At 47.4% G+C, this 26,146-nt stretch overlaps 1 protein-coding gene across 4 annotated transcripts in view; it reads right to left on the bottom strand.

Annotated features, from left to right (window-relative positions):
* Positions 1-23,505, bottom strand: part of LOC121280521 (NCK-interacting protein with SH3 domain-like) — a 187,594-nt gene extending 164,089 nt beyond the window's left edge. For 2 of the 4 annotated variants that reach the window (XM_041192604.1, XM_041192605.1), the window contains exon 1: positions 23,150-23,505. In XM_041192604.1, coding sequence (XP_041048538.1) covers positions 23,150-23,320 — 171 coding nt within the window. In that variant the 5' untranslated portion in view covers positions 23,321-23,505. Of the gene's footprint in view, positions 1-9,118; positions 9,327-9,402; positions 9,679-9,766; positions 9,997-10,087; positions 10,158-11,087; positions 11,258-23,149 lie in introns of all 4 variants that reach the window. The other 2 variants (XM_041192603.1, XM_041192606.1) reach the window with 2 other exon arrangements.
* Between the last annotated feature and the right edge of the window lie 2,641 nt (positions 23,506-26,146).

Here is a 26,146-nt window from a genome sequence, read left to right as displayed (position 1 = left end):
ATGTTGTAGAGGATAACACTGAAGACACAGGCTTGGTAGACTCGCAGTTTGTTCCTCCACACATTCTTACTCAGCTTGAATATGATATAGTTGCAGCTTTTACAATGCACGTGTTAATTTCAGCAACAATGACAGGTTGTTGGCAATCGTGAAGCCTCAACATGTCAAGCTAGCAACCACCTCTAGCATCACTTTGTCTATGTTGATAGATGACGGTTTGGTAACATCCTGGACAATGACATCGATCTCCCTAATGCTGATGGTCAAACCAAACTATTTGCAGATAGGAATATTTGTCCATTTGCCACTGCAGGTGTTCATCAGTATGGAAAACTAGTGCTGCATCATCACCGTAGAGCAACTCTGTTGAAGGTGTGTGCCGAACAGATGCACCTAGTGTGTGGCTGAAAAGAGTGTGCTTCTCACTTTTTCATTTCTCTCATTTTCAGCCTACACTGCTGATGAGCAGCAATGAGAAAAGGAGAGTAAAATAGTTCAGTCTGTCCCTGTAAGTATGCAGCCTCACCATTGATGAGTCCTCTGCTGTGCTGTCATAACACATGGAAACCGTAAGGCCAGTGAGCAATTACCAAAAACATATCCCTCCTCTGCTCAAATGTTTTTTTTTATTGCAGCTAAATAAAGGAATAGCAGAAAAACATGGAGAAACCTGCATGTCCAGAATAAAAACAAATTTAAAAGCTGACTTCATAGTATCTTATTTCTAGTTAGCTTTCTGTCTAAGAGTTTCTACAGGGATTTAAAAAGGAAAAGAGTAAAGACTGGATTTTTATCATCAAAAATCTATATGGGGTTGCTGCCAGAAAGGTAATTTAATTGTGTACTTTCGACCAAGCATGTTCTTTGAGGGTTGTTCTGTAAGACTGTGTTAACTGTGTAACTTTTATCTTGTGTGCTTGTGTAACTCGCATCATCAGTTTTTGTATTGTCCAAGCTGGTCAGAGCATCATTCTGCAAATCAGGCATCAGCAGAAATAGTGATCTGTCCTGATGAAGGGCCAAGATTGAGTCTCTTTTTTTTTATATATATATATATATATATATATATATATATAACAGACACCAATGGTGTTCTGTCCAGAACCAGTTTATGGACAGTTACTGGAAGTGCTGCATGTGAAGTATTTTGCACACAATTTTGCTTCTACCTCCACCACACAGACTGAGTAGCACACCACCACCTTTTCAACAGCAATTGGGTATGGACAATAAATGCTAGCAATACTAGTGACTCCACATCCCGTTAAAGAATAAAAATTAGAAGACTGTTCCCCTTGTTTTAGATTCCCCCACAACAGGAAAGTTATTTTGTATCCACTATATCGAACACCTCAATTGATAACCACCAACTTTTATACTCAAGAAAATACAGTTTATCTAACCTTTCCTTAGAATGTAATCCCTTTGGAAAGGAAGAAAGACTTGCATTGATTTAGCACTTTTCTTCACCACCACCAGACATCTCAAAGCACTTTACAGCCAATGAACTATTTTTGAAGTGTAGTCACTGTTGTAATGTAGGAAGCACAACAGAAAATTTGCAGACAACAAACTCCCACAAACAGCAACGTGATAATGGCTGGACCATCTGTTTTGTGATGTTGATTGAGGGATAAATATTGGCCAGGTCGCCAGGGAAAATGCCCCTGCTCTTCCTTGGAACATAGTCACAGGGTCTTTTACTTCCGCCAGAGTAGGCAGATGGAGCTCAGTTTAACGCCCATCTGAAAGACAAACCTCTAACAGTGAAGCAGTCCCTCAGTGCTGCACTGGAGTGTCAGACTTGATTTTTGTGCTCATGCCCTCATGTGGGACTTGAACCAGGAACCTTATGACTGTGAGGTAAGCATGCTACCAATTAAGCTACAAAGTTAAGAACTACTACCATTGTGATCAATGTACACATTCCATAGCTAATATATGTTCTTCCCAAAGTGCAGTGCTTTAGATGGAGTCTGGCCAAGGTCAATTTAGATTACTAATATCTGGGGGCTGGTGCCAAAACTGGGAGACCTGTCTCACAGGTTAGTCAAGCAACAGCCTGACATAGTCTTACTCACCACATCATACCATACAGACAATCCCCCTTACACCACCAGAGGTGGCAGCCTAGCAGCTTATAGTTGGGAAAGAGCCACTGCGGAATCCTTAACATTGACTCCAGGCCCCATAAAGTCTCATGGCATCAAATCAAACATAGGCAAGGAAACCTCCTGCTGGGTACCATCTACCACCCCGCCATCTCCCTCAGTACCCCTCCATATATTGAACGCCACATGGAAGAAGCGAAAGCACAGAATGTCTTCAATGTCTATCACCAAGAATGGCTCGATAGCACCACCATTACTGACCGAGCTGGCCGAGTCCTAAAGGACAAAGCTGCTAGACTGGGTCTGCAGTAGGTGGTGAGGGAACCAAGAGGGAAAAACATACTTGACCTCATCCTCGTCAACCTGCCTGCCGCAGATGCATCTGTCTATGACAGCATCAGTAGGAGTGACCACCACTGTCCTTGGTGACAAAGTCTCGTCTTCACATTGAAGGTGCCCTCCATCGTGTTGTGGAGCATGACCATCTAGCTAAATGGGATAGATTTCGAACAGATCTAGCAAGACTAGGCCTCCATGAGGCACTGTGAACCATTAGCAGTGGCAGAATTGCACTCGAACACAATCTGTAACCTCATAGTCCGGCATATCCCTCACTCTACCATTGCCATCAAGCCAGGAGACCAATCCTGGTTCAATGGAGAGTGCAGAGGGTATGCCAGGAGCAGCACCAGGCATACCTACAAAAGGGTGCCAATCTGAAGCGACAACAGCTGAAGCAGCATGCAATAGATGGTGCTAAGCGATCCCACAACCAATGTACACCAGGTCTAAGCTCTGCAATCCTGCTACATCCAGTCATGAATAGTGGTAGACAATTAACCAATTATCTGAAGGAGAAGCTCCACAAATATTGCCATCCTCAATGATGGGGAGCCCAGCACATCAGTGCAAAAGGTAAGGTTGAAGCATTTGCAACCATCTTCAGCCAGAAGTGCTGAGTGGATGATCTATATCAGCCTCCTCCAGAAGTCCCCAGCATCACAGATGCCTGACTTCAGCCAATTCAATTCACTCAAGGTAATATCAAGAAACATAGAAACTCGGAGCAGGAGCAGGAGCAGGCCATTTGGCCCTTTGAGCCTCCTCCACCATTCATTATGATCATGGCTGATCATCCAACTCAATAGCCTGCTCCCGCTTTCTCCCCATAACCTTTGATCCTTTTCATCCCAAGAGCGATATCTAACTCCTTCTTAAAAGCATACAATGTTTTGGTCTCAACTACTTTCTGTGGTAACGAATTCCACAGGCTCACCACTCTCCGGGCGAAGAAATTTCTCCTCATCTCAGTCCTAAATGCTCTACCCTGTATCCTCAGACTGTGACCCCTGGTTCTGGACTCCCTCACAATCAGGAACATCCTTCCTGCATCTACCCTGTCTAGTCCTGTTAGAATTTTATAGATTTCTATGAGATGCCCCCTCATTCTTCTGAAATCCAGCAAACATAATCCTAATCGACATAATCTCTCCTCATATGTCAGTCCCACCATCCCAGGAATTGGTCGGGTAAACCTTCGCTGCACTCCCTCTATAGCAAGAACATCCTTCCTCAGATAAGGAAACCAAAACTGCACACAATATTCCAGGTGTGGTTTCACCAAGGTCCTGTACAATTGCAGCAAGACATCCCTGTTCCTGTACTCTAATCCTCTGGCTATAAAGGCCAACATACCATTTGCCTTCTTTAAGCCTGCTGCAACTGCATGCTTACCTTCAACAACTGGTGTACAAGGACACCCAGGTCTCGTTGCACATTCTCCTCTCTCAATTTATAGCCATTCAGATAATAATCTGCCTTCCTGTTTTTGCTCCCAAAATGGATAACCTCACATTTATCCACATTATACTGCATCTGCCATGCATTTGCTCACTCACTTAGCTTGTCCAAATCACACTGAAGCATCTCTGCATCCTCCTCACAGCTCACCCTCCCACCCAGCTTTGTCTCATCAGCAAATTTGAAGATATTACATTTAATTCCCTCATCTAAATCATGAATATATATCGTGGATAACTGGGGTCCCAGCACCGATCCATGCGGTACCCTACTAGTCACTGCCTGCCATTCGGAAAAAGACCCATTTATTCTTACTTTTTGTTTCCTGTCTGCCAACCAGTTTTCTATCCATCTCAATACACTACCCCCAATCCCATGCGCTTTAATTTTACACGCCAATCTCTTATGTGGGACTTTGTCGAAAGCCTTCTGAAAGTCCAAAAAAACCACATCCGCTGGCTCCCCCTCATCAACTCTACTAGTTACATCCTCGAAAAATCCCAGTAAATTTGTCAAGCATGATTTCCCTTTGATAAATCCATGCTGATTCTGTCCGATTCTGCCACTGTTTTCCACATGCTCAGCTATTAAATCTTTGATAATCTTACATAACGTTGAAGGCACTGGATACTGCAAAGGCTATGAGCCCTGACAATATTCCGGCAATAGTGAAGACTTGTGCTCCAGAACGTGCTGCAGCCCTAACCAAGCTGTTCCAGTATAGCAACAACACCAGCATCTACCTGGCAATGTGGAAAGTTGCCCAATTATGTCCTGCGTAAAAAGTAGGACAAATCCTACCTGGCCGATTACTGCCCCATAATCTACTCTCGATCATCAGTAAAGTGATAAAAGCAGTTGTCAACGGTGCTATCAAGCAGCACTTAATCAGAAATAAACTGCTCCATGATGCTCAATTTGGATTCCTCCAGGGTCACTCAGCTCCTGACCTCATTACAACCTTGGTCCAAACATGGACAAAAGAGCTGAACTCCCAAGGTGAGGTGAGAGTGACTGCCCTTGACATCAAGACCACTTTTGACCGAGTATGGCATCAAAACTGAAACTGGAGTCAATGGGAATCAGGGGGAAAACTCTCTGCTGGTTGGAGTCATATCTAGCACAAAGGAAGATGGTTCTAGTTGTTGGAGGTCAGTCATCTCAGTTCCAGGACATCACTGCAGGAGTTCCTCAGGGTAGTGTCCTAGGCCCAACCAGTTTCAGCTGCTTCATCAATGACCTTCCTTCCATCATAAGGTCAGAAGTGGGGATGTTCGCTGATGATTGCAAAATGTTCAGCACCATTCGCGACTCCTCAGATGCCGAAGCAGTCCATGTCCAAATGCGACAAGACCTGGACAATATCCAGGCTTGGGCTGACAAGTGGCAAGTAATATTCATGCCAGGCAATGACCATCTCCAACAAGAGAATCCAGCCATCCTCACTTGACATTCAATGGCATTACCATCACTGAATCCCCCACTATCAACATTTTGAGTGTTACCATTGACCAGAAACTGAACCGGACCAGCCACATGAATACTGAGGAGACAGGAGCATGTCAGAGGCAAGGAACTCAACTCCTGTCTCCCCAAAGCCTGTATACCATCTACAAGGCAGAAGTCAGGAGTATGAAAGAATGCTCTCCACTTGCCTGAATAAATACAGCTCTCATAACACTCAATAAGGTTGACATCATCCTGGATAAAGCAGCCTGCTTGATTGATACCCGATCCACCAACTTCAACGTTCATTCCCTCCACCACTGACGCACATTAGCAGAAGTGTGTACAATCCACAAGGCACACTGCAGCAACTCGCCAAGTGTCCTTCAACAGCATCTCCCAAACCCAAGACCTCTACCACCTAGAAGGACAAGGACAGCAGATGCATGGGAACACCACCACCTGCAAGTACCCTTTCAAGCAACACACCATCCTGACTTGGAAACATATCGGCGTTCCTTTACTATCACTGGGTCAAAACCCTGGAACTCCCTAACAGCACTGTAAGTGTACCAACACCACATGGATTGCAGCGGTTCAAAGCGGCAGCTCACCACTACCTGCTCATGGCCAATTAGGGATGGGTAATAAATGCTGGCCTAGCCAGCAACACCCACATCCCATGACAGAATAAAAAATTCTCTATTCCTTTATCCAAGTGACTGATGTATAAATAGCCAAGGCCCCAGTAGGGAACCCAAGAGGAAAACCACATCAAATATCAGATCTCAACACTCCATCTCCTACCTTCCATCCAACCCATGTTACAATGTTTCCTCCAATTCCAATGCATTTTTATCTTGGCCAACCAAGTCTTACATTCCCTTTAGAAGTCTCTATTGGATAACAGCTATAGATACTTCCCTATCCACCAAGCAAATTAACTCAAAAACTTCAATTGGATTGCCTCACTTTACGTTAACATCTTCCTCTCAGCATCCTACTGTATCTTCAACGAATAACAGGTCAAAATCGCAATTGATATTAGGCATCACTAGATCAGATATCTAGCTTACACTGAAAGACTGAGTGGCCCCCAAAGCCCAGTGTTAGTTGTCCCTAAGTAGCATCAGGTGAAATAAATGAGCAGATTTGGTTCTACTGGGGAATGGAATAAGCAGCACTGAGTAGATTGATTGTCAAAGGAAAGTGGTGTCAAGTGGTCCCAGTATAGTCAGTCTAAATGGATTTACAAGTATTCAATTGCCAAACAACGTCACCACTCTTGGTATGAGGAAGTACAAATATGACAGTCTATAACAATGCATAATTTTGGGCAATATTATAAGTGCATAAAATAATGAAAGAATAAAACAGGGTAGATAGAAGCAGGCATTAGTTAAAGGGTTGAGAATGAGGAACCATAAACATAAGATTAAACAGGAGAGCTTTAGAACAGATGGGAGGAATGCCTTCACACAGTTGCCAGGTTGTAGAATTTACTTCGATTTAGGGATTAAGGCAGTAACTATTGACATTCAAATAAAATTAAATAAAAGGGTGAATGGGGATATGCAAATAAGGGGCAGCTGTAATTAGGACCACTTGCTCAAGTGGAGAATAAATGCCTTCGCAGATTGGTTGAGCCAAATGGTCTGCTGTTATGCTGCAACTTCAGTGTATTTCTTTGTGTAACCACATGATCAGGACTTCAAGCCTAGCTTAGAACTGCAATGATGGGCAGGTCTAGGTGGATAAATCGTCATAAAGTATCCTGCAACCATCAAAGCTAATCCCATCTGGTACAGGCAAAGAAGCCAAAAAATAGGCTACACACCACCAGATCATGTTCTGATCATCTTAGCATCTAGTGGAACATTTGAATGTATTTTTATTAGTGGTCAGCAAGTTGGCCACAAGTTAAGATACAAAACGTTTGGGTAAACAATAAAACAAAGATCTAAACTTTTTTAACAGTAACAATTTAACAATTGACTAGAATAATTGAAAGAAATGTGCTTCACTGCAGAATGTGTTGCGATTAACTTTTACACAAGGTAAATATTTACCCAGGTTGGGAAAAAAGAACTGATGCTTCAAGGTGAAGCCATACAGGAGTGAGAATGGCCACTTGGGGATGTATCCAATGTTGTGATGGTAACCATCTAAAGGGAGATGGTCTTTTAACGATTTTCTTTTCCCAAGAATATGAGCCAGTATCAACCTGCTCAATTTGAGGAAGCATGCAATTTGAGGAAGAAACACTCAAACATATCAGGAAGAGCATCTTGTCTCAGCGATAAATGTATAGACTGGTCTGCCAGGGAGAGAAGCAGAGGCAAATACATTAGGATGGTTGAAGGTACAGTTGGATGCAGTGAGGGAGGGGTTGATGTAACAGAAGCAAGCATAGGAGCAAGATCAGTGTCAACAGGTCAACTGGAACTTCACCCCATCTTCATCTCGTGTGCCCCTTCCAAGTTTGATGTTACAACTATAAATTTTCTGGATAAAAAGTACTTAGTTAAGTTGGAACAAATTGGGAATTCATGTTTATGTTTGACAATGAAGCCTGTGGCTTCCTGTAAAAGAAATTTGCAACCTTATCCACAGTATCTGAAGGAAAAGGGTAATGAAAGAAACAAAGGCAAGTCAATTCAAACTGTGACAGAGAGGCCTGGTAACAAGTTCACCAGCTACCACATCCAAGTAAACTATTATAGCAAATTATATGCAATTTTAAGGTGCATTGCAGTGACAGAGACGATATAAACTTGTCAGAATTAAGTTGAGGTTATTGGGTGCAATATAAGCTGTACTAATTCTGTGATCCAATCCTATATGCAGTTTCTAGGCAATAAGTTTACCTTCTTTGTCGAGCTTTATTCAATGCAAGGGATGATATTAAATACGTCTCACCAATCCCACATTTCAATACAAACTGTCATAAATGCAGAGGGCAGAGGCGACAGAGAGATAAGACACAGCAGGGGTGGGGAGAGGGAGCAAGATAACACGTGCAGAGCAGGAGTGCCTGGGCAGGGTGAGTTTGGGAGGAGAGGGGAGTGTGTATGAGTAAGGAGGAAAAAAAATGCAAAAGCACAACACCACCAGTGACTGCTCCAGATATTTGAAAAATAATTGTTTTATTTAAAGCTATTAAAAATATAAAACGTGTAGGGAGAAATGTTGTTTCTTGTTTTCTTCTCCTTCAATCGATACTAACCATCATGTGAAAGACACCATCTTGAATTTCACCAGGAGATACCAATACCCAAATCTAAATTAGGCCAGGAAGAACCCAAAGAGAACATGCCAAACAAAATCGATACAACTCGCTGAACATCATTAGAATTCAGTTCAATACTGTCTCATTACCAATCCAGATCACTTTCATACAAGCAGCACCATTTTTGTAAGGAATCTAAACCAAATGGTTGATGTTTATGTAAAAGTTGTGGATATGCTTTGCAGAAAATATCAAAAGTGCCGAAAACAAATAGGTCACAGTTCTACACTTTGCTCTACTTCCAAAAAAAGAATCCACACATAATTCATTGAAGTTGGTTGAAATCCACAGAAAGAGTAACCATGCTAGAATCATAATGACAGTACAGCTTTTGTGAATTGCTGTCTTGAAATAAATACTTTTATTAGCAAGAGCAGTCAAGTTTGTTGCGAGCTTTCTGCTGGACAGATACTCATCTTGGCAATATAAATTCCCCCCTCCCCCACCCGGGTAGGTAAATTAAGAGTCTTACCTTTGCAAGAAATTTTGTGTACATCATCAGGTGCTTTTCAGTGGCAATATCGGAACTCTCGTCAACAATCAGAGAATGAACTCTGGCTTGTTTTAACGCTATTAAGTTTTCTGCCTCAACAGGTTCATTAAGAGCTGCAACAAACTGCCAGCTATAATTTTTACTTCTGTGGCGTCTACCCAATGATACACCATGGCTCTCTATTAACCTAAAATAAAAAATGATTGTGAGAAAGAGATGGAAACAGCACATAAGAGAAAATAATCTGTAGAAACAGTCTTTACCTGTGTAGGCTTTTAGCTTTGGATATGGGTAACTGTTCCTTGATTAGCCAAAGAACATTTCTGAGGAGGTGGACAACGTCCTCTTTTGAGTCACTGTTCAGAGCATCAGTAAACAGCGCCTTCTCCCAGTTGGCTGCATTTAAGGGAACCGACAGTGCCTGAAGGTGTTCCCTACTGGCCAGGTGGCGAAGCAAGTAATCTTTTTTCCACCCACCTTGTGGTTGAGACCTACCACTTGTCCACTCTGTGTCAGTAATGCTATTATCAACACAGACTCTAAAATAGAACACATTGATAAAGATTTTTTGTGGCATTATCTCAATGAATTTTCAATAGTACTTGCTTGATAAATTGTTATGCTTACTTGCAATAGCACTTGTTCTGCTGCTCATCATATAGAAAACAGAACAATCGTGGGTCCATTTGAATCCATGACTTGATTCCACAGTTACTTCCTTTACATTTTTTCACTGCTCCAAAATCGATGTCAGAAGTTTCCTTCAGTTCACCATCAAAACAATTGGTATAGTTATCTGCTCCTTTGTCATCATCTTCATCAATCTCATGGCCATTAGCAAAATCCCCTTCAGCATTCTGCAAAGGAAAGACGTAGAGATTGCATTTGAAGTGATCATTTTTAAAACTAAATCATTAAAAACATTTTTTAAAAAATCAAAATTATTACCTCAGATGATCTTGTAGTTTTACGGTGAAACAATTCTAAAATAGAGCGATGCATTGCATGTCCATCCAAACTGGAAAAATGTGAAACATGAAGTTAAAAATAAAATACGAAATGCTTAAATAAAAGAATGATAAATTTTAAATGTGTTTTTATCCTTTCTGCTTCTATGAACAATAGAAGCTTTTAAATCATTTGACCGGTTTCATCTTTTGGCTTTTCCATTAATATTTCAATATCCATGTGGGTTCTTAAATTTAGAACTTACTTCTTAGCATTGCCTTTGCTAATGCTTCAGTTCCAAATCAATCCTCAGTTAGTTAAATTAGAAATGTAATTACCCAAGACACGCTCATTCTAGGGAAGCTGCTAAATTTGAACCATCCATATAACAACTTAACCTGTTTTGCTCATTCCGAGACACTGGGGCTCTTCGGTACCACTGGAATTAATGGAGTGGATTGCTGATGATAGCAAATATCGCAATGATACCAGTGAGTTAGTAATTGTGGAGACTAAGAAACTTATTCAAAAAACACTGCCCCATTCCTTACACTTATACACTTCTGTGTAAACAAAATAGAAACAGGTCAAAAAATCTTGTTGGCTGTCTTTATCCAATCAACAACTAATTCTCCATTATTCAATCATACAAACACACTAAAACGCCTTCACAAATCATATGTTCAATTTCATCACAATGCTTTGCAGCCTTTGCACAATAACATATTACTCCTATGTGTACTCCATTACTATTAATTAATTGCTGCCTATCTCTACTGTTGTCCTGTGATAATGAATTGTTTTGTGGAATTTCTCAAACATACATTTCCACCCGAATTGTCAAGCTCTGCAATGTTCACTGAAAACTCAAAAGCCTAAATTGAAAACTTCAAGTTTTATGTCGCCGTCAAAGTCTTTACTACCCCACAGTTCTGTATAAATTTTATTGAAAGGAATAAAAACACATTTAAAAACACACTATATATTATTTTCCTCTTACCTTTCAAAACTTAACTTGCACCCTTTTAGCGTCACAACTGCACATCAAAACCAGCTGGTCCTTCCACAGCCTTGCTGAGTTCCTCCAAAGTTGCCCATCTTGTGAACGAATACATTTGTCGATTCTCAAATGCTTCAGCAGTCTTTTCCCCACTGCAGCCGCAAAGCTTCCTCAAGTCCCCAAGACCACCAAAAAAAGATTGAACACTAAAGACCACAGTTCCGGAGCCCTGATTGATTTAAAACTGACCGCAGGCTACTTTTTAAAATAAAATACAGAGGAGGGGGCAACACTTGTTTCAGTGTCAGTTAGCGGGCAGAAAAGAACAGCAAGCACACATGACCACACATAATTCTTTAGGAAGTGCTTTTGTACTTGTCAGTGGAAATGCTGCCCTTGCCTACTCTGTACATGCGCCAGAAGGCCAAAATGCAAAATATCACCCTGACATGCACATTTATCCCTTCACCCGCCCCTCCCACAAACCCAAATGTATTTCCTCCATAAATACAGGAAATCTACAATACACTAACTCATAGGCAAGGCGTTTCAATCTTAACCGAGAGCTGCATTCACAAATGCATTTGAACTACTATTAAATTTTTTATCACTATTAGTGTTTGTAAGACCATTTTACATTTCTGCCATATCCTGCAGCATTAGTTGGGCCCAATTTAGATAAACTGCAGCACTGGTAAAAAAAAATTCAGAGACTTATAATTAGCATTAATGTAAAAATACCATCAGAAATTATCTTTCTGTCATCACTATTTAAATGAAAGTTATAAGCAAAAAGCTTTCAAAATGTATTTCATTTTTCTATGTTACACTGTGGTGCACTTTCCTACTAGTTTTTCTCTCCAAGGTTTAAGGTACATCTTTATCACTCAATTTTCAAATCCAAAATAATTGAACAAATATTTATATTGTGTGTTACACCTATGCAACATAAATGGGCCATTTACATGCAATGTTTAAGTTATGCAAAATTAAAAAAAATCAGATTGAAAATAACTTAAAAATACAATTTATACACAGCTAGCAACAAATGCCTCTACAAATGCAGCCTGCAGCAAAAGTATTCATTGGTAGCCTAAGAATGATTAGAAAAGTTGCCCTTCACAGCTTGTTCAGCCAAGGCTGGAAATCACTGCTGTCCAAAATATATTCATTGTTAGAACTGGTTTACTTTTTATTTCTGGTTTCATTTCTACAATCAGGTCACATCAAAACTCAACTATGACATAACCCACCCAGAACAATTCCAGATGCCACACATTTCAACAGAGGGCAATTAGAAGATAGATTTATTCTCATATTAACTTTTCAAAATGTGCCGTACCAGCTTATAAACGTTAATGCCATTATGAAAGTCAAGGAGATGAACAGAATTGGAATAGGGTGAGAATTAAACTCTCAGCACAAGAATCAAAATCATAGATAAAACATCAGGACAAAGACACATACATTGATCTTCCCCCACTTAGATTTGCTACCAAGTATAGATTTATATCACCCCAAGTTCTGTAATTGCACAGAGTCTTCTAACAATAAAATATCTGGATATATGGGGAAACAGTCAAGCTACAGATCAGCCATGACCAAATAGAATCGAGGAACAAGATTGACGGGCTGAATGGCCTACTCACATTGCTATGCACAAAAATGCATTAATTCTTTTTCACTGGCAAGGAACAGAGAAAGTTAAGTGCCCGAAGAAATAAAGGAGAGGGACACAACAACCAGCCCCCAGCCTAGCAAAATCAAACTGTAATTCGCTAATAATTTAGAATTTACAACTAAAACTTGACTCAAATGCTGCTGAGGCTTAAATACTCAATAACTGCCACAGCAACTGTAAATTTTAAACAAAAACAGAATTACCTGGAAAAACTCAGCAGGTCTGGCAGCATCGGCGGAGAAGAAAAGAGTTGACGTTTCGAGTCCTCATGACCCTTCGACAGAACTTGTTCTGTCGAAGGGTCATGAGGACTCGAAACGTCAACGCTTTTCTTCTCCGCCGATGCTGCCAGACCTGCTGAGTTTTTCCAGGTAATTCTGTTTTTGTTTTGGATTTCCAGCATCCGCAGTTTTTTTTGTTTTTATCTCTGTGTAAATTTTAAAGTTCATTTCTAGCTTTGCCTTTATATCTGAAATTGTTTTCCCTCTGGCGAGTGATATTTCTTTTACTGTTCTCCTACATATAGTCCACTGAGTGTCGTACAGAGAAATGGCTGCAGAGCACAGCCATAAGGGATCAGATCCCACGGCACAATTACACTAATTCATCTGAATCCACTGTCAGATCTAAGACCCACTAAATGAAGCCAATAGTGTGCTATGAGTCAGATAATGACAGGAGAGCAACGTGGCTAGCAAATTCCTAAATATAAATGTTAATAATACCAATAACAAATAACATCCTTCCCACTGTTTCTACAAGGGCACCTTTTATTCTATTTTCAATATAAAGCTCTTTGGGGTAATCAGAGACATACAATAAGAAGCTACATAAATGCAAGTTTTCTCTTTATGAACAGAATAGTTTTCAAGAAATACAGAGTTCATTGTGCAAAGGGTGTAAATTATCACAACTCCCTATCCTTGGCTTATGCAACCAATGGTGGAACAAACATTACTCCGTTGATCAAAAACAGTTTAAAAATTATTCGAGTACGCTTTCTTGATATGCCATTAAACAAGGCTTTATTAACCTCTATACTCGACGCAGAAGCTAAATTTCATCTTCAACAGCATATAAAGAACAAGAGAAGTCCAAATACAACTGTCTTTCAGTCAATCCCACAAAAGGATGTCTGCCTTTACCAGTTACAGTTCTGACCATTGTTCATCTCCCTCAAGAATTTCCTCCTGACCCGAATGCATTGACTCCTTAAACAAAAACAATAAATGCCGGAAAATCTCAGCAGTCTGTGAAAAGAGAAAAAGTTAACATTTTGAGTCCAATGATTCTTCTTTGGAAGAGTCCTATTCAGAAGAGAAGTCATCATTGGACTTGACACCTTAACTCTGTTTCTCTCTCCTCAGATGCTGCCAGACCAGAGTTATTCCAGCATTTCTGTTTTTACTTTAGATCTCCAGCACCCACAGTATTTTGCTTCCATACAGTTGTGGTAGAGCCTTACTATTTCCACAGTTGAAATCAAATTACTCAGCACAGACCAGTAATTGTACCTGGGATGCATAAGCCTCAGCTACTCACTGTAAACGTTTGATAGGCCAATATCCAATAAAAAAGAGAACAGCAAGGTAAGCAATACAGCACCAAATGAAGTTATGGCCCAACTGCAAGTACCTTTAGGTTTCAAGAGAAAAGAGAAAACAAATCCCAGCTGCAGCAGAAACCCTGGGCGAGCAAAGCTCATGTTCAAAAAAAACAGTACACAAGAACTGAAAAATGGGTTTTAAAAATCCTGCTTTTAAGAACAATCCCTATGCACTGCTTTCCCAGTTACACAATGTCAGCAGCCAATCTCTCAACATGCTGAGCTCCTCTATGTAACATATAAACAAATAGGGCTAGTTTATAACACAGAACATTTAAACCTTAACCACAAGCTTAATCCTGCATTTTCAATGGCAAGCAGTATTCGACAACAGCAATGCAAAACACACAAAGCAATTGTGACAAACATGACAATGCCCAATAGCACAACACATTTCGAAACTGCTCCCAAACATGCAGCACTGTTTCTGCAAACATGAGATTCTCCTGTCTACAATGCAGCTAACTGTCCCAATACCACTGCCCATACAGTATCACAATAGGCAATGGACAAAACAGTCACAAGATAGAACAAACATCTAAAGGAATGCATCACAATGGCAGGAACGACTGGTATTGAGCATCACCCCCCCTCAAACAGTTATTTATAAACTACACAGCAACACAAGTTATTCTCAGTTTCGAGATAAAACAGGAAGATCACTCTGCTTGCTGGATACATGACAGTGTATATCTAACTACCTTCCTGGTGCTCAAACACCTACTGTTCACCTCTTTACGTTAGAAAGTGAATTCACGTACATTCTTCCATTTTCAGTTTTAAAAGGTAGAAGCAAACACTAGTGACGCAATTTGATTATCCCCATCGCTTCATTCTTTAGTTAAAGGCAAGACATCCTGCCATTATAGTGAATTAGTAGAATTGAGTGTGGTTTTAAATGTCCTCAACTCTGTACTCAGACAGAGAAAAGGGATTTGTTTAATACGTGAATTTATTCGAGCAGAAGTCACATCATGAGGAACCATGGCAGATACTATTGCCCTGCTTTCTCCCACATTCAGCCCCATAATCACTGGGCTTTTAAACGAACCGCTGCAATCTTCTAAATACTTCCTTCACACAGGAAAACAACAAAATTGTTTTTAAACTGCTATTGCACGGCAGTGACAAATATGTTCGTTAATAACCAATTCATTATCAGAGCCTTGAGGCTTCATCTCCAACACACTATGTTTACTTCTAGGCTTTGCAAACTGACCAGAATAACAATCACAGAATGAATAATACACTGCCAATGACGTGACACAGTGCCACAATTCTTGCACATGCAAGTCAAGACCCTTACAACTCACTTGTGCCAATGGCATTAATGAATTATGGGTCTTTTGTGCTTGCCAACGAAACTTGGAAACTGCAAGACCTCCTGAATTTTGTGTGATGCCCAAGGGTCACGGCCCTGCAGCAGTCATCATGTGGGCTGTGAAAATTAAGCTGTCCCTCACTTCTAGGAAATATTTACCAATGTCAATTTAAAGCAACTCTTTCAATCTGCTTGAAGTTGGAAGTGGAAAAATATCCAACAAAAATAAAAGATGAAGATATGTAGATGGAAAACGGCACTCTCATTTTAAAGAAAAGTTAAATAAAGGACGGTTTAACAAATTACTAGATGCCCACACAACAAAACTAGAATACTGACAAAATAAATCAATTCAAAACATGCAATAATAGCCAATACGCTGGTCAAATACATGTGACATGCACACATTTAACATTAAAGCAGGGGTTGAAATTCACAATTGCCTGGTAACCCCAGGTGATAATATATTAGTTACATTACTTTTTATCTTGAAAGCCCAGCCAGCTATTAGTTAACAAGAGATACTGCGGCAGCCAGTTATCCCATCTGTAGATGGGGGAAGATGTGCCATTCAGTAAGAAGAGGAATGGAATAACTCAAGAACTTATGCCTCAAGATTAAGGATTTCTCCTCCTTGAATTAACAAATATCATGAGCTGGCTGACTGGCTACTTCGATTTAGAAAAAGCTGAATTAAAAGAACACATCTCTTACCCCCACTTTAAAGTTTTAACTGTTACAAACTTTGAATTTTGGTCAAAATTTAAAGTCACCACCATCTGGAATTTTTTTGTTTAAATTCTAAGAGAGTGAACAATGTTGGCACTATTTACTGGTATTAAAACATTTGAAAAAAGTGAGAGGGTTCACCAACCATACAAGTCAATGATCTTATAACAGCACCCGGCAAGCCCTATCATGCGCATTCAGGATTTGAATTGAAAAGGTGTGTGAGGATTGAAGGGGTCGTTCACTCCCATAGAATAATGCAGCATACCTCACCAGTGAGCTCAAAGTTCCAGGCATACGCACTCACTCGTGCAAAGGACCACCATAACTCACTCGCGCCCACCGCATTTGTGAGTTATGGCCAACTCACTGTCACCAGTGAGATATCCTCAATGAAATACGGGATTATTGCAGATGTCAGACAGAACAGAAGATCCCAATCAATTTGAACCATTAACTCCATAGAACTTATATTGAGCTTTCAAATGGACAACCAATTTGCTTTATACATTTAAAAAAAAAATCAGCCAACCTGCATATTTATCTTTACTTATTCAAGACAAAACAATCACAGGATCTTTGCAAACTCCAGCAAGTGACATTTATACAGAAAAATGTCGGCCAGACATTGCAAATGGAATAAAATTAAAGATTTTAATTAAACAGAATTTGAAAAAGTTAGGAGAAACTGCATTTTGTTTTGAAAGCCAGCAATTACCGAAGCAAGAATAACAACTTGCAAAATGCAGGTAAATACGGAAAAAACACAAAACATGCTGAACATGCTATTTCCAGCTTCAACTGATTTGTATGGATTGGCAGAACACAATGGTTCTATCTTAGTATAGCAAATAGGGATTCAAGCACAACATTTTAAGAGTGCTGTCATTATCTTGAAGTTCACCATTCCAAAAGAGAAGGCGAATGCTCAGAAACTTGTAGCCATTACTACACAGTGAGACCGTGCTCCCATTAAAGAGCCCTTGCAGTACCACATTGTAAATTTAGTCATCAATATTTTAGTACAGGTCATACTGACTCAAATGCCCAATCAGCAGCTAATCGATCAGATCCCTGACAATGAACTAGGCATTGTCTTTAATTTCACCCTTCTTACAGTCACACCTAACTCTGCATCAGTGTCAAAAGCCACTACAGCAGAAATGTAATTGAACCAGGGTCACTGAGGTCACAGGGAACCATTCCGCATAATGTAAGTAACCTACTTCCATTTCTAATAATATACTGAGCTGTTGTTAGGATATCACACCGGTGACAGTACATAAAAGGCTTTACTTTTACTTCAGTGCGAGTACTATAATTCACAAGCACTGTTCACACCAGTGAGTTCTGGGTAAAACATTTCACAAATTCTGAACAACATGGTTAATAGCAACGTCATTTCTGGCACTGCAGTGAAATACTGAGCTCAATTGGAAGATGTGAGCAGACTGTATTTAAGTCGAGAATACCACAAGTCGTGATCAAAGTTTTTGAACAGCGCACAGAGTGAAGAAGTTTGCTGCAAATCCAAATGGCAAATGGACAGTTTTGTGTGAGTAGATGTCTTAAACTTGACAGTATTGATTCTGTGACGTACTATTTAAGGTTTAAACAACAGTAAGTATGGCTCCCACGTGCTTATCATCATTGTTCATTCTCTCAACACGACTCTTAATTACACTGCTCACAGGACCACATGTAAAAGTTAAAAACAATGTCACAAAATAGAACATTTCAGACAGCATCAGAACACCATGTTTAATAATCAATGTAAACATTCAAAACTCTGTTCACAAACAATAAACTGTACCCCTGTTGGCTGACAAATTTCCCAGCTTTCTTTTATTTGTGTGAAAGGTAAGTATAACCCATGCCATGATTGGCATTCCTGCTCTTTCACACTAATCAGAGTTTCAGATTAAACTCATTGGCAAATTACCCAGCAGGGATTAAGTTGTCCAATGGGCATTGCCAGTGCAGGAGCCACAAATCTTACCAACTAAAACATGAGGGTACAGTCCTGTTGCAACAGCAAACATCCAGCTTTTCCCATGGAAAACATGCACCCGGCCCCAGGGAATGCCTGCACACACCAGGAGGCAAGTGGCTGGCCATGGGCAGTGCCCACACACACGAGGCAAGTGGCCAGCCATGGGCAGTGCCCACACACACCAGGAGGCAAGTGGCCGGCCATGGGCAGTGCCCACACACACCAGGAGGCAAGTGGCCGGCCATGGGCAGTGCCCACACACACCAGGAGGCAAGTGGCCGGCCATGGGCAGTGCCCACACACACCAGGAGGCAAGTGGCCGGCCATGGGCAGTGCCCACACACACCAGGAGGCAAGTGGCCGGCCATGGGCAGTGCCCACACAGACCAGGAGGCAAGTGGCCGGCCATGGGCAGTGCCCACACACACCAGGAGGCAAGTGGCCAGCCATGGGCAGTGCCCACACACACCAGGAGGCAAGTGGCCAGCCATGGGCAGTGCCCACACACACAAGGGGGTCAAAGGTTCTGCCCTGGGCAGTGCCCACACACACCAGGGGATCAGTGCCCAGCCGTGGGCACTATCCACACAGACTAGGGGGGGTCAATGTCCGGCTGTGGGCAGTGCCCACACATCAGGAGGCAAGTGTACAGCCATGGGCAGTGGCCACACACACCAGGAGGCAAGTGGCCGGCCATGGGAAGTGCCCACACACACCAGGGGGTCAAAGGCTCTGCCCCAAGCAATGCCCACATACACCAGGGGGCAGGTGTCCAGCCATGGGTAGTGCCCACACACACCAGGGGATCAGTGCCCAGCCGTGGGCACTATCCACACAGACTAAGGGGGTCAATGTCCGGCTATGGGCAGTGCCCACAGACACCAGGGAGTCAGTGTCCAGTTGTGGGTACTATCCACACACACCAAGGGGGTCAGTGTCTGGCCATGGGCACTGACCACACACACCAAGGGGGTCAGTGTCCGACCACGGGCACTGCTAACACACACCAAGGGGGTCAGTGTCCGGCCACAGGCATTATCCACACAGACCAAGGGGGTTAGTGTCCGGCCGTGGGCAATGCCCACACAGACCGGGGGGAGGAGTCAGAGTCTAGCTGTGGGCACTGCCCACACACACCAAGGGGGTCAACGTCCAGCCGTGAGCAGTGCCCACACACCAAGAGGTCAGTGTCCGACCATGGGCAGTGCCAACTTACAAGGGGGTCAGTGTCCGGCCATGGGGTACTATCCACACACACCAAGGGGGTCAGTGTCCGGCCGTGGGCAGTGCCAACACACAAGGGGGTCAGTGTCCGGCCGTGGACAGTGCCCACACACACCAAGGGGGTCAATGTCCAGCTGTGGGCAGTGCCCACACACATCAAAGGGGTAAATGTTCTACCATGGGCAGTGCCCACACACATCAAAGGGGTAAATGTTCTACCATGGGCACTGCCAACACACACCAACAGGGTCAGTGTCCAGCCATGGGCACAGCCAACACACAAGTGTCCAGCCATGGGCACAGCCAACACACAAGTGTCCAGCCATGGGCACAGCCAACACACAAGTGTCCAGCCATGGGCACAGCCAACACACAAGTGTCCAGCCATGGGCACAGCCAACACACAAGTGTCCAGCCATGGGCACAGCCAACACACAAGTGTCCAGCCATGGGCACAGCCAACACACAAGTGTCCAGCCATGGGCACAGCCAACACACAAGTGTCCAGCCATGGGCACAGCCAACACACAAGTGTCCAGCCATGGGCACAGCCAACACACAAGTGTCCAGCCATGGGCACAGCCAACACACAAGTGTCCAGCCATGGGCACAGCCAACACACAAGTGTCCAGCCATGGGCACAGCCAACACACAAGTGTCCAGCCATGGGCACAGCCAACACACAAGTGTCCAGCCATGGGCACAGCCAACACACAAGTGTCCAGCCATGGGCACAGCCAACACACAAGTGTCCAGCCATGGGCACAGCCAACACACAAGTGTCCAGCCATGGGCACAGCCAACACACAAGTGTCCAGCCATGGGCACAGCCAACACACAAGTGTCCAGCCATGGGCACAGCCAACACACAAGTGTCCAGCCATGGGCACAGCCAACACACAAGTGTCCAGCCATGGGCACAGCCAACACACAAGTGTCCAGCCATGGGCACAGCCAACACACAAGTGTCCAGCCATGGGCACAGCCAACACACAAGTGTCCAGCCATGGGCACAGCCAACACACAAGTGTCCAGCCATGGGCACAGCCAACACACAAGTGTCCAGCCATGGGCACAGCCAACACACAAGTGTCCAGCCATGGGCACAGCCAACACACAAGTGTCCAGCCATGGGCACAGCCAACACACAAGTGTCCAGCCATGGGCACAGCCAACACACAAGTGTCCAGCCATGGGCACAGCCAACACACAAGTGTCCAGCCATGGGCACAGCCAACACACAAGTGTCCAGCCATGGGCACAGCCAACACACAAGTGTCCAGCCATGGGCACAGCCAACACACAAGTGTCCAGCCATGGGCACAGCCAACACACAAGTGTCCAGCCATGGGCACAGCCAACACACAAGTGTCCAGCCATGGGCACAGCCAACACACAAGTGTCCAGCCATGGGCACAGCCAACACACAAGTGTCCAGCCATGGGCACAGCCAACACACAAGTGTCCAGCCATGGGCACAGCCAACACACAAGTGTCCAGCCATGGGCACAGCCAACACACAAGTGTCCAGCCATGGGCACAGCCAACACACAAGTGTCCAGCCATGGGCACAGCCAACACACAAGTGTCCAGCCATGGGCACAGCCAACACACAAGTGTCCAGCCATGGGCACAGCCAACACACAAGTGTCCAGCCATGGGCACAGCCAACACACAAGTGTCCAGCCATGGGCACAGCCAACACACAAGTGTCCAGCCATGGGCACAGCCAACACACAAGTGTCCAGCCATGGGCACAGCCAACACACAAGTGTCCAGCCATGGGCACAGCCAACACACAAGTGTCCAGCCATGGGCACAGCCAACACACAAGTGTCCAGCCATGGGCACAGCCAACACACAAGTGTCCAGCCATGGGCACAGCCAACACACAAGTGTCCAGCCATGGGCACTGCCAACACACAAGTGTCCAGCCATGGGCACTGCCAACACACAAGTGTCCAGCCATGGGCACTGCCAACACACAAGTGTCCAGCCATGGGCACTGCCAACACACAAGTGTCCAGCCATGGGCACTGCCAACACACAAGTGTCCAGCCATGGGCACTGCCAACACACAAGTGTCCAGCCATGGGCACTGCCAACACACAAGTGTCCAGCCATGGGCACTGCCAACACACAAGTGTCCAGCCATGGGCACTGCCAACACACAAGTGTCCAGCCATGGGCACTGCCAACACACAAGTGTCCAGCCATGGGCACTGCCAACACACAAGTGTCCAGCCATGGGCACTGCCAACACACAAGTGTCCAGCCATGGGCACTGCCAACACACAAGTGTCCAGCCATGGGCACTGCCAACACACAAGTGTCCAGCCATGGGCACTGCCAACACACAAGTGTCCAGCCATGGGCACTGCCAACACACAAGTGTCCAGCCATGGGCACTGCCAACACACAAGTGTCCAGCCATGGGCACTGCCAACACACAAGTGTCCAGCCATGGGCACTGCCAACACACAAGTGTCCAGCCATGGGCACTGCCAACACACAAGTGTCCAGCCATGGGCACTGCCAACACACAAGTGTCCAGCCATGGGCACTGCCAACACACAAGTGTCCAGCCATGGGCACTGCCAACACACAAGTGTCCAGCCATGGGCACTGCCAACACACAAGTGTCCAGCCATGGGCACTGCCAACACACACCAACAGGGTCAGTGTCCAGCCATGGGCACTGCCAACACACACCAACGGGGTCAGTGTCCAGCCATGGGCACTGCCAACACACACCAACGGGGTCAGTGTCCAGCCATGGGCACTGCCAACACACACCAACGGGGTCAGTGTCCAGCCATGGGCACTGCCAACACACACCAACGGGGTCAGTGTCCAGCCATGGGCACTGCCAACACACACCAACGGGGTCAGTGTCCAGCCATGGGCACTGCCAACACACACCAACGGGGTCAGTGTCCAGCCATGGGCACTGCCAACACACACCAACGGGGTCAGTGTCCAGCCATGGGCACTGCCAACACACACCAACGGGGTCAGTGTCAAGCCATGGGCACTGCCAACACACACCAACGGGGTCAGTGTCAAGCCATGGGCATTTGCCAACACACACCAACGGGGTCAGTGTCCAGCCATGGGCACTGCCAACACACACCAAGGTGTTCAGTGTCCGGCCATGGGCACTGCCAACACACACCAGGGGGTCAGTGTCTGTCCCGTGGCAGAGCCCACACACACACACCAAGGGGGTCAGTATCCGGCCATGGGCAGTGAACACACACACCAAGGGGGTCAGTGTCCAGCCGTGGGCAGTGCCCAGTCCATGTACCCAACGCTGCCCCCAGCCATGGTGAAGCTGCCGGTGACAGGCACCCTGTCCCCGGGAGGAGGCGCCTGTCGCCGCCCGGCCTTTCCTGCAATGAGGGGGCGGGAAAGGCCGCTCCCGCCACGCTCCGCTGCATACTAATGAGGGAGTCCCGGCCCCCGAGTCCCTTTCCCGGCCCCGGCCCCGGCCCGCAGCGCTCCTCACCTCGTCTTTCTGGATGTAGGAGGCGGGGATGTAGCCCACCTCCCCGGTGCTGCTCTTGGACGCCAGCCACCAGTGCTGGTTACTCCGTTCCAGGATGACGAAGCTCTCTCCGGCCGTGAAATGCAGCGAGTGCGGCTCCGCCGAGTGGAAGGTGTAGAGAGCCCGGTACATGGCGTCGGCGATGGCGGCTCCGCTCTGTATCTCCACCTCTCCCTCTTTCTTAGACTCTCTCTATCCCTCCGAACACGGGCTGCGCGCGCACCTCTCCCTTCCCCTTCCCCTCACTGCGGCTCAGCGCCACGCAACGTCTTAAAGGGACACTCGTCTTTTAAAGGGACACATTTGCATCATGTCTGTTTATTTGTGCCGCAACGCAGGAGGAGAGGAGAGGAGGGGAGGGGGGAGGAGAGGAGAGGAGGGGAGAGGGGAGGAGAGGAGGGGAGGGGGAGGGGGAGGGGGAGGGGGAGGGGAGGGGGAGGGGGGAGGGGGAGGAGGGGAGGGGGAGGGAGAGGAGGGGAGGGGGGAGAGGGGAGGGGGGAGGGGGGAGGAGAGAGGAGGGGAGGGGGGGAGGAGAGAAGAGGGGGATGGGAGGGGAGAGGAGAGGGGAGGGGGATGGGAGGGGAGAGGAGAGGGGAGGGGGGAGAGGAGAGGAGAGGAGAGGGGAGGGGGGGAGAGGAGAGGGGAGGGGAGGGGGGGAGAGGAGAGGGGAGGGGAGGGGGGGAGAGGAGAGGGGAGGGGAGGGGGGGAGAGGAGAGGGGAGGGGAGGGGGGAGAGGAGAGGGGAGGGGAGGGGGGGAGAGGAGAGGGGAGGGGAGGGGGAGAGGAGAGGGGAGGGGAGGGGAGGAGGGGAGGGGAGGGGAGGGGGAGGGGAGGGGGGAGGGGGAGGGAGGGGAGCGGGGGAGGGGAGGGAAGGGAGAGGAGAGAAGAGGGGGATGGGAGGGGGGAAAGGAGAGAAGAGGGGGAGAGGAGGGGAGGGGGGGAGGGAGGGGGGGAGGGGAGGGAGGGGGGGAGGGGAGGGAGGGGGGGAGGGGGGGAGGGGAGGGGAGGGAGGGGGGGCGGGGGGGAGGGGGGGGAGGGGCGGGGGGGAGGGGGGGAGGGAGGGGCGGGGGGGGGGGGAGGGGGGAGGGGCGGGGGGGAGGGGAGGGGGGAGGGGCGGGGGGGAGGGGAGGGGGGAGGGGGGGAGGGAGGGGGGGAGGGGAGGGAGAGGAGAGAAGAGGGGGAGGGGAGGGGGGATGGGAGGGGGGAAAGGAGAGAAGAGGGGGAGAGGAGAGGGGAGGGGGGGAGAGGGGAGGGGAGGGGGGGAGAGGGGAGGGGGGGAGAGGAGAGGGGAGGGGGGATGGGAGGCGGGGAGAGGAGAGGGGAGGGGAGGAGAGGGGAGGGGGGATGGGGGGGGGAGAGGAGAGAAGAGGAGAGGAGAGGGGAGGGAGGAGAGGAGAGGGGAGGGGGGAGAGGAGAGAAGGGGGGGATGGGAGGGGGGGGAGAGGAGAGAAGAGGGGGGGAGGGGAGGAGAGGAGAGGGGAGAGGAGAGGGAGGAGGGGAGGGGAGGAGAGGAGAGGGGGGAGGGGAGGGGAGGGGAGGAGAGGAGAGGGGGGAGGGGAGGAGAGGAGAGGGGGGAGGGGAGGGGAGGGGAGGAGAGGAGAGGGGGGAGGGGAGGAGAGGAGAGGAGAGGGGGGAGGGGAGGAGAGGAGAGGGGGGAGGGGAGGAGAGGAGAGGGGGGAGGGGAGGGGAGGAGAGGAGAGGGGGGAGGGGAGGAGAGGAGAGGGGGGAGGGGAGGGGAGGAGAGGAGAGGGGAGAGGGGAGGAGAGGAGAGGGGGGAGGAGAGGGGAGAGAGAGGGGGGAGAGAGGGGGAGGAGAGGGGAGGGGAGGAGAGGAGAGGAGAGGGGGGAGGGGAGGAGAGGAGAGGGGGGAGGGGAGGAGAGGAGAGGGGGGAGGGGAGGAGAGGAGAGGGGGAGGGGAGGAGAGGAGAGGGGGAGGGGAGGAGAGGGGGAGGGGAGAGGAGAGGGGGGAGGGGAGGAGAGGGGGAGGGGAGAGGAGAGGGGGGAGGGGAGGAGAGGGGGAGGGGAGAGGAGAGGGGGGAGGGGAGGGGAGGAGAGGGGGAGGGGAGAGGAGAGGGGGGAGGGGAGGGGAGGAGAGGGGGAGGGGAGAGGAGAGGGGGGAGGGGAGGAGAGGGGGAGGAGAGGGGGAGGGGAGAGGAGAGGGGTGAGGGGACGGGAGGGGTGAGGGGAGGGGGGAGGAGAGGGGGTGATGGGAGGGGGAGAGGAGATGGGAGGGGGGGGGGAGAGGAGATGGGAGGGGGGAGGGGATGGGGAAGGGAGGGGGAGGAGGAGGGGAGGGGGAAGGGAGGGGAGGATGAGGGGAGGGGAAGGGAGGGGAGGGGAAGGGAGGGAGAGGAGGGGAGGGGAGGAGGGGAAGGGAGGGAGAGGAGGGGAGGAGGGGAGGGGAAGGGAGGGAGGAGGGAAGGAGGGGAGAGGGAGGGAGAGGAGGGGAGGGGAGGGGAAGGGAGGAGGGGAGGGGAGGGGAAGGGAGGAGGGGAGGAGGGGAGGGGAGGGGAAGGGAAGGGAGGGGAGGGGAAGGGAGGAGGGGAGGGGAAGGGAGGGAGAGGAGGGAAGGAGGGGAGGGGAAGGAAGGAGGGGAGGGGAAGGGAGGGAGAGGAGGGGAGGGGAGGGGAAGGGAGGAGGGGAGGGGAAGGGAGGGAGAGGAGGGGGGGAGGGGAAGGGAGGGGAGGAGGGGAGAGGGAAGAGAGAGGAGGAGGGGAGGGGAAGGGAGGGAGAGGAGGGGAGGAGGGGAAGGGAGGGGAGAGGGAAGAGAGAGGAGGAGGGGAGAGGGAAGGGAGAGGAGTGGGTGAGGGGAGGGGTGAGGTGAGGGGAGGGGGAGAGGGGAGGGGGGAGGGGTGAGGTGAGGGGAGGGGGAGAGGGGAGGGGGGAGAGGGAAGGGAGGGGAGGGGGAGAGGGGAGGGGGGAGAGGGAAGGGAGGAGAGGGGGTGAGGGGAGGGAGGGGC

Source organism: Carcharodon carcharias, chromosome 7 (assembly GCF_017639515.1).
Source record: "Carcharodon carcharias isolate sCarCar2 chromosome 7, sCarCar2.pri, whole genome shotgun sequence".
Taxonomy (NCBI): domain Eukaryota; kingdom Metazoa; phylum Chordata; class Chondrichthyes; order Lamniformes; family Lamnidae; genus Carcharodon; species Carcharodon carcharias.
Note: the sequence above shows the minus strand (reverse complement) of the source record. Positions and strands in the feature narration are given on the sequence as shown.